An 18,116-nucleotide genomic window follows, 5' to 3' on the forward strand; every position below is an offset into this window, starting at 1 on the left:
AATAATTAAAAGCAAAATTTATATTTAATTTATTTGCTTTTGTGGAATCTTTAATATTCTTTGCCGTTATGTAGTCAAAGTTGCTTATTCCCAACCCAGGCCAAGGCGCTGGTTCACAATTCATCATTACACAGACTCCGACTCAGACTCAGACCTAGACTCCAACTCAGACAGCAGAGCTCCTAGCCAGGACGTACTTGACATATTTGAACTGTAGCTCAAGTGCGAGTGCTATGCGCTTCTTCGCTTCGACTCTAACTACTGGCACTCCTTCTGCCCACGACTTCAGCTTAAGTACTTGGCTTACAAGAACTTACAAGCTGTATACACTCACTCTTACACTCATATACGCACACATACACACACACACATAGAGCAATAAGATTGAGTGTGGCCACGTAGTATGCCTTCTCATAATGTCCTTGAGCCGTGTCGACACCTAAAATTAAGGCTATCGACAGCGACATCATCAACATCATCATCATCAACATGAAACTGTTCGAGTTGCTTGTAAGTACAGTAAAGTACGCCTAATGACAATTAAAGTGCTGTCGTGTGCTTTGTTGCTGTTGATGTTTATTGGAAAGCGATAAAGTAGCCGCGATAAGCTGTCGAATTGGCTGTCGGGCCGGGGGCTGTGCGGCGAGGTCGAATAGTGCATATAAGCCAACACTTTAATTAGGCTTCGATACGGCGAATGGGGAACATCTAATGAAATCGTTTGGAGCTAGCTAAATCAAATGCTTTTAACTGTTAATTGGTATGTGGGGAATAGTCGTAGACCAAATAATAAATTATAGCTCTGATTGGGTAGCGCGCGCACTACGGCTCGGCTAGGTTAGGCTGTCCTCGTCATATCCTGACGCAGGGCAATGCAGATAAGCTATGGAATGCGAAATGCTCCGATCAGGAATGTGGATTGTTTGTCATGAATTTGAGCGCATTACCCCATAAATCTGAGATTTGGCACTGTAATTGTTCTGAAATTATCCATAATACTCTAAGTTATCAGGCATTTGGCAGTAAGTACTCTAAATACCTTGAGAACAAATTACTGAATGCATTGAGTACCCAGCCTTTTATTAAGTATTCTCAATACTTATAGCTCAGTAATCTACAATCTTAATTGCAGCTTTCATTATATTATGAATTTTATATGGAAAGGGCATTTCATATTCGTTATATTAGGTAATTTATACGAGTACTTATACCTTAGTAATCTGAAATCTTTAGCCTAGCATATATTGTATATTGCAATTTATAAATAAAGGGCATTTAATATTCGTTTTATAAGAATATACCCAATTATTCATGTAATTTATATGTATTCCATTTCCTTTGCTGTGATTTCAAGAAAATAAAATAAAATCGAGAGTGTTGGAAGAAGCTAAGCAATTTAGTATTAAATCTATCTAGTATTAAACTATTTTATGACAAATACTAAGTCATGTAATTTCATAGGAAACGACATTCTCAAACATTTTATCAGCCAAGTGTAATCAATGTGAAATACTTACTTCGATGAAATGAGTGGGGGCACAATAATTATTAACGAAAATTGGTAGCACTAATTAGGCATATATATTAAGTATATATAAGAATCTAAGGGGAGTTGTACTCAATAGTCAATTCTCAGAACTGAGTGGAGTTCAGCGTGACTTATAAAGCCTAAAACATATATAATATATATAAATAATATGAACAAATAGCATCAGCCCGAATAATCGACCTATAAATCTTGAAATTTAGACAGAGATACTTCTTCAATAAGCAAAAATCAAGTTCTTCTGTCCAAGTATCATAAATGCTTATCAATAGCTAAAAACAAACGCTAAAAACTATAGTTCCAGAGCTGTTAAAGAATAAAAAATATTCTTAATATATTTGCTGCTCATTGACCAGTTTAGTCCATTTACTAATCACTAGTTTATGGAGAGCAAAAAACTGTAAAAAGAACTAATCGTTCATGAACTTTTTAACGTGAAACATTTTTTCTGACTGACTGCATTGTTCTCTGATCACTAGTTCATAAACAACTAAAAAAACTTACAAAGAACTCTTAGTTCATGAACAAATACATGTTGTATTCATAGCTCAGTGAACTGCACCTGAAAACTAGTTCAAGTACAGCTGAACAACTTCAAATGATCTAAGAGTTCATGAGCAGTTTAACCAAATAAGGTTTTATATGCTTGGCTGAACAGTATTATTCAAAGATCTCTAGTTTAGGAGGAGTTAAAAGAAAGAAAAATAGTTGATGGGCTGGCTTAGGAAACTGAATTGTATAGTATACTTTGATGACTCGTTATGAACAGCTAAAAAACAGATTAGTTCATGAACATATAATTACATGATAATTAGTTGCAGCTAAGTAGTATTACTAAGTGAAAGAATGAATTGAAGCCTGCAGTTAGTTTACCTGAGCCTATATATCGCAATATATGCAGAAATCCACTTGAGAACTTAACAGTTTATAGCTACATTTGATGCCTACTTGCCGTTCGCAATAGTTCGTGCATTGACCCAAGCTCCAGACACACATTGCTCAACGACTTAATGGTGCGATGTTGAAAAAAAACAAGCAAACAAACAAACTGCCGCTTTTTATATTTTCGCTGAGAGGGCAATTTAACTTATATTGTATTATATAGTATAGAATAGTATGGTATGTGTATGGAGTAGTAGAGATACTATCATCCATGTTGGCCTCGGCACTAAACTGAAACTATTGGCGGCCTGTCGCCTGACGCCTGTCGCCATAAAGTCGCGTCTTGATGCCGCCGAAAAACCTTGGCCTCTGTGTTCGGCGCAAGGCACAAGGCGATGTGTTGGCGACGCGCCAGACAAACAAACCAAGCCAACAAAAAAAAAAAAAAAAAGGAAATAAAATAAAATACAAACGCCAAAGAAAACAAAACCAACAGCAACATCCACAAGAGCAACAACAATTGATAATAATAAAGCGCAAACAAAAGTTTCAAACGTTTTTCGTTTGGCACTTGGCCTACGCGGCGTATGAGCAACGGGCGCCGGTTATGAAATCAACGAATAGCGACCTACTTACCGAGGTCCTTTCTGTAGATGCTGTAACATTGGCGCCACTTTTAATGCGCATGATGTGGTCCCACTGGCATTGGCGGTGGCAACAATTTGACTACAAATCAATAAGCTGCCGAGGGACGGGTCATCGTTGAGTGGGTGAGGGGAAGGGAAGTCACAGCACGCGGACACCAATTGGCCTCGAGGCCGGAGCGGGGGCGTTTGGCCCAGTGTCTGGCCGTTGGAGCGCGGTCAGAAAACTATGCGCTGTGTCAAGCTCTTCTATTGACTGTCAATGCGGTCATAAAAACCACTCCGGCCAACAAACAATGCCCAGGCAACAATAATAGCTGTAAAATAATTCCAAATATGGGAATAGGGCAGTGAATGACTAAGTGAATGCCCTATACATATGCAAAACTCTATTACGATTCTGACTACGTGCGACTACGATTTGAAAGAGAATCTATAGAAATTAAAGAGGCTGCATATACGAGAATATTTATATTATTCAATATTATATTTTATCAACTGTTTATATCTATAGCTCTCAATTATCTATGCACATTTATAGGCAGCTTCTATATACTAATGTCTATAGCTCTCTTCCCCTTTTTTAGATCGCTGAATAATTTCGCTACTCAAATATATAAAGCTCTCTCTTTTCTTCTCTATCTTTGATTAGCTTCTCTTATTAAATCTATTCTTAGATATATATAACTATCTATAGTAAAACTAATGAGTATATACAATTTTTAAGACAGATTCTCTACTATAAAATCTATAGCTTTCTCTTTCCACTACTATGTCGATGTTCTGTGAATATCTTAGCTATCTATAGCTCTCTCTTCGGTTCTGAAAGCTTCTCACGTCTATATTTCATATTATCTAACATCTACATTTCATTGTATGCATACCTATCTCTTTAATCCATGCCATCCCTACTAAGCACATGTATATCTATAGGGTATTGGGCGATTGGGCATACAGTGATGGCCGAACATGTCATATAGCACAGTTTTTGGGGCTCTGCCAGCGGGGCAGGCTTAATAAATGCGACTCGGATGCTGCGTAGCATGAAATGAAATACAATGTGTAAAACGTGGCGTTGACTATTGTCGCATGACATTTGTTTAGTACTCGAATGTCACACGGAATAGTGGAGTGGTGTGGGTGGTGGCGGGACGGTGCGGTCGCAGCTGTGGACACAGAGGGGAGTCGTAGTATTTTAGATAGTTGTGGGCATTGCCTTTTATGTGCTGTGCTCATCTGTTTGTTAGCTGAATATAAAGCTTAGCTTTATAGTTGTGCTTTGTTTCAATAGACTGAAGCATTTGCATCTGCAATTTGAATATCACATGCAATAGACGCGAAAGTCTAAGTTATAGTTAATCTACTTATTTATAAACTTCAATGGTATGAAAATATAAAGTAAATATAATTTAGTTTTAAGCATATACATATACATAATATTTTGTTATTTATAATAATAAATATTTTTCACTGAATACTTAAAAGAAATTTCATTTATTGCGTTAAATATATAAAACTTAAAAATACGCAAATATGAAAATATTTATTTAGCTTCAGCTTTTGATGAACATGTTAAATGTTAAATTCCTCTTAAAGTATTTACTAAAGTATTCCTTAACAAATGCTTTTATATAAAATTTTTTTTATTTCTATGTAATATAAACAAAAAAGTATGTATTATAAAGAATAACTTAAATAAAGATCTAGCTACTGTACTATTTAAATTGTAAATCTTAAAAATTATATTTATTTAATTTAAGAATTTTGCAGCTAAATGTTTTTTATGTATGAGGAATTTATTAATAAAAAAAGTATTAAAAAGATTCAACAAAAATAAATTAAGGTTTGAGAATTTGAAAATAAAAGTAAATTGAAATTGGAGTTCATGATATTCAATAATTATGTCATAAACTCCATTTTCAAGTTTATTTTATTTTCAAATTTTTAAATCTTAAATTATTTTTGTTTAATTTGTTTACGAACTTTACATTTCTTTATATTTTGTTTAACATATTCTCAAATCTCTCTCATTTCTCACTTTTTCTTTCAGCTTCATCAAGGACACCGAGTGGTCGCCCTGCAGCGTTACCTGCGGCGAGGGCATACGTCGACGCGCATATAAATGCAAAATCTTTCTGGAATATTCACGTACCGTGGCCACGGTGAATGATAGCTTGTGCGAGGGCACCAAGCCGCACGATGAGACGGAGCGCTGCGTGGAAGAGGTGTGCTCCCTGCCCGTTGGCTACGATGATCAATATCCGCGTGACTCCATCAAGGTGGGCGTGTCGGAGCCGGGCAAGACTTATGTGTGGCGCGAACAGGGCTACACCTCGTGCAGTGCGTCGTGCTTGGGCGGCGTCGAGGAGTTAATCATCAACTGTGTGAGGGAGGACAATGGGCGCGTTGTCTCGCCTTTCCTCTGCTCGCCGGAAACTAAGCCGGAGGCGCGTGTGCGCACCTGTAATGATCGGCCGTGTCCGCCGCGCTGGAACTATTCGGATTATACGCCCTGCTCGAAGAGCTGCGGCATTGGCATCAAGACACGCGAGGTGCAGTGCATCCATGAGGTGACCCGTGGTGGCGAGAACACCATGGTCGTGCCCAACAGCATGTGCCCCCAGCCGCCGCCTGCGGACCGGCAGTATTGCAATGTCCTGGACTGTCCGGTGCGCTGGGAGGTGGGCGAGTGGTCGAAGTGCTCGCACACCTGCGGCTACGGCATCAAGGATCGCAAAGTGGAGTGCAAGCAAATTATGGCGCAGGAGCATAAAATCGAACGGCCCGAATCGATGTGTCCCAGTGTCAAGCCGCCGGACAAGAAGCCCTGCAACGTGAAACCCTGTCCGCCGGAGGATCCCAAGCCCGTGATACAAATCAGCAACTCGACCCACATCCAGCACGATCCCAAGAAGACAAAGATCACACTGAAGGTGGGCGGCGCCGGAGTCGTCTTCTTTGGCACCCAAGTCAAGATCAAGTGCCCGGTGAAGCGCTACAATCGCACCAAAATCAAGTGGAGCAAGGATCACAAGCCTTTGGCCCGTTCTCGCAAATTTAAGGTGTCCAAGAAGGGAGCACTGCGCATTTTGGACATCACCTTCCGTGACGCCGGCATCTATTCGTGTCACGCCGGGCTCAGCTCGGCGGAGATTAACATCGAGGTGAAAGCCAAGCCCGGCCAACAGGCCGAGGAGCTGGAACGCCAGGAAGCGGGTGAGTGCAAGAGTTTGGCTTTAAATGAATATTCAAGAGATTTTCTTAACCGCTGTTGTTTACATTCAGATCGTCTGGTGCGTGAGCGCAGTGGCACTGAGGCGCTTACCTCAGCGGACATGACGTCGTCGTCGTCGTCGTCGAATGGCGCCACAGCCGGTGGGGCAGAGGGCGCCGCTAATGGGTAAGTAACGAGGGTCACTCGCTCGACCTTTTGCTGGCAAACTTGCCAAACTTTGCTGCTTTTAACTTTTCGCTTGATGTTGGCGGCCGAGCCGTGCCGCAGTGGGCGCTAATTAGGCCAAGGCGCGGCCTAAACGTCGAGCAATTTTTAACCACAATTAAAAGTGGCTCCCGAGTGGAAACTATTTAATATGCATGCAAACAGCATTAGAAAATATAAATATTGATTGAGTCTATATTATTAGCTAAAAGCATTCCACTGAATCCGTGCTGAAGATCTACCTACAATTCTTAAATTTCATCAGTCCAAGCCAAATGGAATTAAGTCCATCCCTCAGCTGTTATTTGAATACTTTCGCCTCGACTACTGTCAGCCCCTTTGGCCATGGCTCTGACTATGCTGTGTCTACCTTAACTGTCTGTTGCTTCCCTTTTGACCAACCAAGTCGTATACAATATGCGCGCAACTCGTTTTCCTCCTCTGCTAAATGCTGTCTGCTATGTCTACGTAGCCTGGCAGCCTGGTCAGTTATGCGCTTGTTTCCTGTCTTGTCTTTATCTGGCGCTGCTTTCCCTTTTTGGCCCCACTGCAAGCACTTGACTTGCCCCACCAGCCATGCTGTGTGCGTATGCGTGTTATCGCCATTTAAGTGTTGTATACCACACACCTCAGCACATTTATTTGTATTTGCCTCGCACTCGAATTCCGCTAGCTTTAATGCAACAAGAAGTGGAAAAGGGAAAAGCAAGAAAGCAAATAAGGAAAAATAAGACGAAAACTCTAAGTAAATTTCATGGTTACTTAAATGTGTTTTACCTCTGCTTTGCTCACTTCTCTTTTGCTCAATCCTCCGCCCTACCCCTGCCCCATTAGCTCCCTCGATTTACCTGCAAAGACGTTTTCAAAACTTGTAATGTGCTCAGCTCATGAAAGTATAGGGTAATTGCTGAATGGAGCATATTTAGTGGATGTTCTTCTCTAGATGAAGTAGAATAATTTGGCTAGAAATGGAATAAAATTAAGAAAATACGAAGTTAGGGTACGAATATGGAACAAAGTTTTGGGCTATATACATAGAGAAATTTAAGTTGGAATATGAATATATTACAGAACTCAAATGAACTATTGTATAAAATTATATATATTGTATTATATTCCCCGCTCAGAATTATTTGACTTTAACATTGAGATTCTTTCAACTGTTTCTTAATACAAAAATAAAAATTATTATAACGATATATATTATATTTCTAAAAAAAATTGTCAGTTAAAAGCTAATTGAAATATTGAGAGAATATATAAAATATATTTACAGTTATAGCTAGAATGTATAGTCGAAATTTTCATTGAGATTAATTTAAATAACATTGAATAAATAAATATATATTAATATTTATTATACAATATTTTAACCAAAAAAAAAAAACTGTATTTTTTTTTAAATTTGTTTCTATAGTTTATATTTTTATTTTTAATGTCTTTAATATATTTCAAATATATTGTATTTTATTAAATTTTACTTTTCCTTGATATATCTATATCATTTATATGTATGTATTCATATATACATACATATATCCAATAAAATAATATTTGAAGAATTTCGGGAATTTGAAGAATGTGTATTCTACCTAGAAAGCTATTTTAAGAATATACTTATCAATCTAGAAATGTTTGACAAGCTAATTAATTTCAACAATCAAGAAACTTTATGATAGACTTAGCCAATTTAAGACTCTTCTATTAAACAGAACGCTAGGCGCAATCACTTCCTTTGATACTCTTCATCCTTCCACATACAGACTAAAAATACCCCTACTTAAACACCTACCAGACCGTATTCTTCCTTGCGGAAGCCTTCCATCTAGTTCACACCAGTCTACACTAACATATTTTATAACATTGTTCACAATAATTATTTCTTAAAATATTAATGTCAATCTTAAAATTTCTGATAGAAATGAAGCCCAAATTTTCTAGCAAATGTGTTATCAAAAAAAAAAAAAAAAAAAATAAAAATAAAAAAAATAAAAAAATAAAAGAAAATAAAAATAAATAAAATAAAATAAAATAAATAAATAAATAAAAAAAAATATATATACAAATAAATAAAAAAAAAAATAATAAAAAATCAAGAAGACTTTAATCAAAAAGTAAATATTAAAAACTATATAGTAGTTCAGGTTTTTACAGATCATATTTGCAAAAAAAAAAAAAAAATTTTCATGGATACCAATTTCAGTTTCTCTGGTTGTTATGCTACGTTTCAGCCCGTTTGCATTCCACATCCAGCTGAAATAGTAAATATTATTCAGAGCATTGCAAAGTCGATTAGAGACCACAAATTTGAAGTTGGCTCCATTTGTTTTAGATTCGAGTGCTCGTCCTACAGACTATTCAGAGTCGAACTCTAGCTTATATATATTGGGTAGCAGCTTTTGGGTTTGTTTGTTATTGGGTTGCTGCTGCTGCTGCTTCTGGTTGCTGCTGATGCTGGTTGCTGTGCAACTCTCTCTCTATCTAAGCTACTTGAACCCCTAAGTCTATTCAGTTGTTGGCCCCACGTTGCACACCTGGTCGCCCTCTTGTTGCTTGTCGGTAACGCGGAGCGTGTGTGGTTTATTTTGCAATTTGGGTTACGTGTTCGTTTGGGCCACGAGTTAAAACATACCAAAAATTGCAAACACACAACAATTCCATATGTTTGAGCCATGCCCAAGCGGTGGCGGGTTCCACGCACGACCTGCTTAATGGTTAAAAGCAAACAGCCAACAGCAAAATGCATTTTGGCCAAAGCCACAAGCTTCAACACACACAAACACACACACACCCACACACACACTCACCCACAATTGCAAAGAGCGGCTTACAAATGCATCATCAACATGCTCACAAAGTGTTGCCCAACTTTTGGGGGAGGCTGTTAAAATATATATCACATATATGTATATAAGTATGTATATATATTTATATATTGGCATGTAACACTTGATAGCTGCTGCATGGCGGAAGGAGGGAGCAGGGCACTAAGTTGTGGACCTATGTGGGCCACATTTGATCGCATTTTAAATGTTTACACCCAAATAATATTATTTGTACGTCACGGTGGTGGCAAATTTTCTGCCTATTTTTGTATGAAAGGAGCACAAATTTTTGGTGTCATCTACGAAATATGCAAAATACGTGTTGCACCAGCAGCGGCAGAAGCAGCGACTGCTGGGGAGCAGTGGGGGTTAGAGGCAGGGAAAGTAAGCTGGACTTTTGGTAGCATATTTGCAGCGTTTTGGTCTTTTAACCAATATTTTGTATGTTTTTAGGCTGCATTAAATGCCATTTTGATATACTGTTTTTGTTTATTATTCAACATTTATTATTTATTATTTGTCTGTTCAGCAAAGAGCAGCAGGAGCAGAGCAATAATATTGATATTATTGGCCAGTTGGGTGGATGAATATATGGTTTATTTTTGGGTTGCTTACTTGGTATAGAACCTGTCCGGGGAACGACCTGTCTGTATCTGTGTCTGAGTGTATGAGTGTGTGTGCATGTCGTAAATATCTGTTATCTGAGACGCTGGAATATGTAAATTTAATGGCTGATTTTTACTTGTTTTCGCAATATTTATATAAATACGTAGAATTCTTACTTAGCCCGAAAGGATGTAAAATTATTTTACAACACGTCTGACTGAGCAACAGAAATATTAATGTACTAGAGCAGCAGCAAGTTAATAAAATAAATAAAAGCTTTTGTGCAGAAGATGTCCTGTAATTGTGATTAGGTTTACTGAAAAAAAAAACATAAAACATTTTGCTTAAAGCAAAAAAAAAAAAAAGAATCAAATAAATAATATTATTATTAAAATTATTAATATAATGCAAAAAAAAAAAATAAATAAATAAAATTAGAATATAGTAAGAATTAAGTTAAAATAATCTAAATTAAATTAACTTTGCCATTAATTAAAAAAAATTATACTTCAAGCAAATATTCTTGAAGCACAAAGTAAACTTTACCTTTAACCCAGTGCAAAAGAAACAGTTGTATTGAAAGCTACAATACAAAGAAAATATTTAGGTACAGAATATATTTCAGTTACAGAGATATTTGCTGAACTGCTCTGTTCAATGTCTTTCAAACTGGAATATGTTTAAATATGTTGGATAGTACACTGATTATTATTGCAGTGCGTTAATTTCGCTTCATATTTAATTTACTTATTTATACATATACGCGTCTAACAATTAATCAGTATATAGTCGTGTGTTTAATGTAATTAACAGAGTATTAATAAATTTAGACAGAGTTTTGAGACTATAATGATTAAATACAGCTCGAAGAAGCTTAGAATATTTGAATAATTATGACTACTTAAGCGATTTTTGACTTTCATCTATCATCTCTCTTTCATCTATCATCTATCATTGATGTTGCCATCTTGTTAAGGTTATGTAACCAGGAAGACATACAGGTCGTCCCAGCACGTCTTGCAAGTTTATATATATACTGTCTGTAGTTAATAAATTTGCTCTCATATTTATTAAAAATATTCTCTCTAAATGCTCTTTAATATGAATTTATTAAACAATTGTCATATTACTCTGAATCAATATTTCTTATTAGCTCCCTCTCTCTTTGTCTCTCTTGATTAAAAATTCTATTGTCCATGCTCTTACTTGAACAGGATATTAAGAGACAAAGTCTCTCCAATACTTGCCTTGCCTCCTTTTATTTGGTATATACATACATATATATTTTGTATTTATTTACGATTTTATTTGACACCTGCAGCCATGAGAATTGATATGAACTTCAAATAAAACTAAGCACCCAGAAGACTCTGGAAAATGTCGTAATGCCCTTTATGCACAAGCTACCTGCTAGAATGCATTTACACTCAATTCCATCTATTATATAAATTTATATATACATACATATTTATTTCCACACAATGGGAAGCAATAGTCAGGCTATTTACTTATCAATTTTTAGGATATTGGCTGGCCACAAAAAGAAAAATTATATATATAAATGAAATTGTATATACATATATTTATATATATCTGCACCTATACAGAAAATGTCAAATATAACAAAGCTGAAAATTGTAGAGGGAAAGAATTGCTCCTGGAGCGTTGACCAACACAAAATATACCAGCTTTTGTGTTGACTGCATTCGAACACGTGGCACAACAATTTGAATGTGCTATGCATTTGATATTTTCTACCAGCAACAACAACAGCAGCAACAACAACTTCAGCAAAATCCAAACCTCGAATTTCCGGTGGCCTCAGCTTGAGGGAATTTGTTGAATTAGGTTTCCTTTTTTTTTTGGCAAAAAAAAAAAAAAAAACTCTTGTCTTTTATGGTTTTTGATAATCCTAATGAAATAAAATGTAATTTTATTGCATAAATTTATGATATCATAAATTTGAAGTGCATAAATTGTTTTTATGTTTTGTCTTGCTCAGCGATTGCAGGGCATTCGCTAGTCGTGTCCCTATCGACTGACACTTAGCTTTGTAGTTTCTTGTTCTTATTGGATTTAACTGGCTTTAATTCGTTTTTCATTGCAATATTTGGTCTTTTATAGCTCTCAGCAGCAACAGCAACAGCAGCAGTCCACACGTCGCAGACAGAACCAGTCGGAAAGGATGCAGAATGGACGTGAACGCAATCGTCGCCCCAAATCGGATGGTGTGCAGCATGCGGACAGCAGCATTATGGAGGATGAGGTGAGTGCGAGTCGAACAAGTCTGTTGACTTGTTGTTTATTATGATAGACGTCGACGTATCACCATCATATGTTTACACTTTAAATATGTGTCTCATTCGAGTCCTTAATCGGACACACATTGTTAGCATTTGGGGCTGGCTCAACTTGTCGCCTTTGCGTTTTTGGATTTTGTGTCTTGCCAAATCCGTAGCTATATTCCGTCATGTCCTCGTTTGCTGTCAACTGCCACGTAATTTGATAGTTTTTCTACTTTGCTCTCTATATCAACTATACAAATATAACTAGATAACTCTGTGTGCATACATGTATGTATGTATTCCTTATGTATGTATGTACTATACGTATGCCATTTCTCAGTTGCTACATTTTGGGCTATGGATTTGAAAAACCAAATCTTTTCCTCTTTGTCCGCCCAACTGGCCAAACATGCAAACGTATACATAATGCGCTTTGCAATGAAATTACGTATACGTAACGTTTGCTGGCAGCAACAGCAACAGCATCAGCTGCAGCTGCAGCTGCAGTCCACAGAGCCAAGCCAAGCCAAGTACAACAACAGAGCGCAGCTGGATAGCTTTGAGCCACATAAAGGGCGCCCACATGCTGCTCTCGTATTGATAGAGGACAGGAGATGCCTCTTTGAGCATTCGCTGCCATCTTCAGGTTGACTAGCTCAAACCGTAGCTGTAGTAAAATTGTTTTCTTTTCTATTCATTTTTGTCTTGTTTTCTTTTTCTATTTGCTTGCCAGCCCAGGTCAAGTTGTATAAACAGAGAAATTAGCGTAAATGCTTTGATTGAGTTCTTAAGCTGTGGGAATTGTGTTTTTGCATTTTCTTTTTCATTTCTATGACTCTGGCTCGGCATCAAACTGCAAATCTGATTTCTAGTCAAAAGCTGCAGTAGATATATGCAAGTTGAGATCTGGGGTAGTGAGAGCCAAGAGAAATTCTGTTCAAGGCTTAGGACATTTCATATTTATACAGTTCCTGAACTTAAGCGGCTTAAATATTAGCAAAATGCAAAATATTTTAATATTTATTAAACTTTGAAATTAAATTTACATATCAAGCATTTATATTTCTCAGTAGCTGTAGCAATTAAATATTTTTAAAGTCACAAACAAATAAAAAGAAATCAATAGTTAATAGCTGATTTTCGATATCACAACTAGAAAATTTATATTGGAAAACAAATTTAGGGAAATTCGATATGAAAATTAGGCCTTTTTTCTAATTTATTATTATTACTATTTTTTTTAAATAACTAAATTTTAAGAAAGGAATTTAATTGCTTGGATAGATTTTTTGACTTTGATAGATAGATGATTGATTTATTAAAATAAAAATTAGAGAATATCCGAAAAATAAATATTAAAATTTGAAATCTATTTATTTTTAAATTTGTGTCATTTGGTTTCTTCGTAAAGGTTTTTCACTCCATATTGAAACTCATCTAAATATATCTCCACACTACAGTATACTACATACATATTCATCGATTCATGCTCTATTTAAGATTCGTACTATGATAAAACCATAATTAATAAATATTTTGTCAAATTTTTCTTTTTCCCAACTTTCGTCGCGTTCATTTATTGCGATTGCGAATTGTGTGTCATCAATAAAATGGTATATTTATATTTATGTGTGCGTGTATCTCTCTCCGTGTGTGTGTGTGTGTGTGTATGTGTGTGTGTGTGTGTAGCATTCGCAATTAGTGCAATCGCAGGACCGTATTCCACAACCAGCGAGCGCCAGCAGCGGCAGCAGCCGCACCAAAACTCTTCTGGCCATGCCCTATTTCCAGGCGTTGCTCAGCAACCTGCAGGTGAGCCCATCCTTTGGATTGGTTTCATTTCGTTACATTTTGTTCCATTTCGTTTCATTTCGTTCCATTTCGTTTCCTTCTTTTTTTTTTTGGTTTATTTCTCAACTTGCTGTGCGCATTAATTCTTTCATTTGAGATTGTTTTTGATTTAAATGTTTTCATTTTTGTCGCTTCTTCTTCTTCGTTCCAATTTCGGTTTTCTTCTTCTTTAAATTGTTAAAATTTTGCGCAGCCCCAAGGCCTCCGCCCCCCTCTGTATATAGCACATTTACGTATGTATGTATAGTGCAGTGTAACTGTAATTGTTAGCCCCAAGGTAGGCACCGAAATGCATGTGTGTAATTAGTGCACTTGCTGTGCGTGGGCAAGGGCGTAAACGTGGGCGTGGGCGTGGGCGTGGCTGCATGCGAGAGCAAATTGCCAAAGTTCTGCATATAAATTTACAGGCTGCGCATATTTGTCTTTCAGCCTGATTGGGACTTGCTCCCCGCAGACGCCGCACCAATTGCAGCAATTAGTCAATGAGAAGACCCCACTAAATTCGACCTTAAAATTAACTAAAATTTTGCGGCTAGATAACATTCAGTTGCAGTGTTTTGTTAGTCTTTAGCTATAATTGAGTTATTGTTATCTATAAACGTTGCTTTGCCTATTGAAGTTCAGTTTTGCAATTGTAAATTATTTACATTTGAATTTCAATTTAATAGGCTTATTAGGTTTATTAGGTTTTGTGTTTGTTTATATAGTACTTACAGATAGGTTAAAGCTCATAGCTATTGTTCTATAAGAATTCGATCAAATTATATGTGATAAGCAAACAAAAGTTTTACATTGCCTAGATTTATATTTTAGTAACTGTTTAAATCAAGCGATTAAGCGAGCTCAAACAATTATTTGATATGGAAAGTCTTTACTCTACACGAAATGACATGAATATAGCTTTAAATTAAAAGTATAAACAATATAGGATATCAAACAGTTATGAGTCTTCTTTTAAATTCTGTTCCTGTTGCTCTTGTTTAGTTATAGTTACAGTTGTAAAAAAATTGTTTAATAAATGCTATTTAATTAGCTGTCATTGTAAATACAAAGATTATAGCACCATTTTTTTTAATAAAGTTAAATTTAGTATTCTACACGAAAAATTTTGGTATGTGTGAACCAAATTGAGCGAGAAATTCACAATTAAATTAGCAACAGTTTTTTGTAAGATTTTCTCAATTTTAATTTTTGTTAATAGATAATCTCCAAAAATAATGCAAAGCTAATGTATATATATATTTATAGCCTATAAAATGAAGGTCAAAAGAATTGCTAGAATATAACTGAAAGGATATATGAATTTATTCATTAAATAAAAAATAAATAGTATGTAAATTATCGCATTTGTATGGGTATTTCGCTTATCTTGAAAGCGCATCAATTATAGTGGTTATCCACAGCTATAAAATTTACAAGTTGAAGAAGTTTTATTGGCATTCGTTTCATTTTAGTCTCTGTTTAGAAATAAACGCAGTTGATGTGAGGTTACATATTCTTGAATGCATTTCGAGCTCTTGAGATTCAATAACTTTTTGTACTAACCTCTGGAAATTTCGACTACGCAGAACTGCATACCCCACATACAGTGCAGCTGTGAAACAGCTGAATTCCATTAGCTTTTCAATTTACTTCGTTTACTGCAAGGCCACAGAGGGAGCTCATTTAAACACAAATTAATTTGCCCTTATTTTTCGCTTCGCAGTTATTTTCGTTCTTCGTATTTTTATAGGTGTTTTTCTTTTCTTGTTATTTTGCATGCCTTCTCATTTCGTTTACTTAGTTAGCACTTCGTTGCATGAAATTTCGAAGACGTTCTCACTTGTTGACTTTTGACTTCTTTTCAACACTATTTAATCTTTCTTTTCAACGTATACGTAAACCGGAAACAATTAATTTTTGTTTCGTGCTCGCTTTTTCGGTGGGGTTGATGTTGTGATGCTTAATGTCAAACCAAACCCCATTTACAACACAATAAAAAACAAAACAAAACATAAACAAACACCAATGGAAACACAAATACAATTGTTAACTGAATGATGTGCAATGTAGGTAAAATATATAAAATATTACTGAAATACTACAAGCTATGCTACTCCATTCCATTTTAACTACGATATATGCATAAACATCTCTCTCTCTCTCTCTATCTCTCTAAAACTCTCTGTCTCTCTTACTCACTCTCTGTCTATATCTTTGAGGCAGTAAGCGCCTAAATCGTTACGCTCTCGACCAAGATAAAATTCTTATTTTTTTAACAATAGATAATAGTTTTTAGCTATATATTTTCTAGCCTTTCTTTCATTTCTTCAATTAAAAAATTGGTCAAAAGTCGCGCTCGAGGCGAACTTTTTGAGCGCTTCGCTCTGCCACTCGCCATACGCCATTCGCCATACTATTTGCTATCAAAGACATTTTCCGCTGACTTTTATTTGCATTTCGTGCATTTTGCTGAAATGGGCAAACAATTGGCATAATGGTCCAGCAAAACAAACAAGAGCTCCAACCCAAAGCCCAAAAGTGCAAAGGCCAAATGCTAAAAGTCCAAGCAAAGCATGCTCAAAGCATAAAACCAAAAAAAAAAAAAATAAAATAAAATAAAAAAAAGTTATTCCATATATTTATTGCATCAAGTGCAAACAGCAAAGTATGCATAAAACCAACTCATTTAATCAAAGTAAAAAATATTACAAAATTCAATAAATAAATATATATATCAAATAAAAGTCCAAAATAATCTTAAATTAGCATGAAATTCCGCAGGCTAATGCTTATTATTATTGAGCGGATTGCCGAGCGCAGTCAACAGAATGCATGAGTGAAATGATTGAATGAATGATTGAATGCATTGTGATGGCCAATTGCATTTGAGTGAAAGGCTCGATTCTGCATACTTAATCGCCTATCACGTTTTATATAATTGTATATCTGATGTGTGGCACAAGCGTGTTGCAACTTTTATGACATTTAACTCCATTTAATGGAAATCAGCTGTACGTCAGCTCTAATTTGGTTTAATAATATTTGGGTCAAAGTTTTGCAAATGTTGAATGCTTCGTTAATTGACAGCTGTTGCCTGGGAATATACAAATCACTTTAGCCACTCTAGTCGAGCTCTAGTTTCTAGTTTGTTAGTTTAATATGCAAATGTACATAATTTGCCTAAATCAATTGATATTTTGGCTAATTATAGAGAGACTGTTTAGCTTTTCAATCTGACAGCATTATAGCAAAAGTAAAAGTTCAATTTATCGTTTGTTGTTGCTTAAGCTTATAAAAATTCAATATAATAAAAGTTTTATATAATTCAAATTATATATATTTGATTACATATTTAAGTAACGAAAATTTGTACATGTGAAAGAGAAAATTTACAATTATTCACATATCAAGTCGGGCTCTAAGATTATAAACAATTTAAAGTTTTCCGATTTACCCAACATCAAAGGCATATGTACGTACTATAACTAATTTTTAGTATATTTATAAAAGATCTGAATAGCGGATTATTTTTAATAATAATTCAAAGCAGCAAAATATATAATATTTTGATAGGCCACAATTACAACCAGCTTCTATATATACTATGCTCTTGACACAGTTAACTTTCCTACTTTTTTTTTTAATATTTAACATTTTTATATTAAATCTCAATATTCCATTTTATACACAAAATGAAAATAATTTCCTAAAGCGAATTTATGGCATTTGCAATAGGTTACACTTCGATTGACAACGCCTAATATAAACTATATGTGTTTATACATATATCAAAATTAGTTATATGCTAGACTAAATTAGTTATATACGATTAAATTCGTACTAAATATTTACATCCGAGAATCTATATGAAATAATTGAGACATAACCATTTAATTCTCTATAAAATCAACTTCTACTATTTATACATTTAGGAATTCTATATTTAGTACTCGAATTGATTAAAATATCTCTCATCGAATAATTGGTTCATAAAAAGGAAACTTAAAATTAAATTCCATAACTGCAATTAGTTGCGTTTTAAAACGCAGCAATGCA

General features: G+C 35.4%; 1 protein-coding gene across 8 annotated transcripts in view; it reads left to right on the plus strand.

Annotated features, from left to right (window-relative positions):
• nolo (ADAMTS-like no long nerve cord) overlaps window positions 1–18,116 on the plus strand; it is a 94,341-nt gene that overhangs the window by 62,923 nt on the left and 13,302 nt on the right. For 7 of the 8 annotated variants that reach the window (XM_089464131.1, XM_018002589.2, XM_089464130.1 and 4 more), the window contains 4 exons: window positions 5,123–6,288; window positions 6,358–6,472; window positions 12,067–12,208; window positions 13,917–14,039. In XM_089464131.1, coding sequence (XP_089320257.1) covers window positions 5,123–6,288; window positions 6,358–6,472; window positions 12,067–12,208; window positions 13,917–14,039 — 1,546 coding nt within the window. The remainder of the gene's footprint in view (window positions 1–5,122; window positions 6,289–6,357; window positions 6,473–12,066; window positions 12,209–13,916; window positions 14,040–18,116) is intronic. The other variant, XM_089464129.1, reaches the window with a different exon arrangement.

Source organism: Drosophila arizonae, chromosome 3, assembly GCF_054131065.1.
Source record: "Drosophila arizonae isolate 15081-1271.41 chromosome 3, UAZ_ARI_1.0, whole genome shotgun sequence".
Classification (NCBI taxonomy): Eukaryota; Metazoa; Arthropoda; class Insecta; order Diptera; family Drosophilidae; genus Drosophila; species Drosophila arizonae.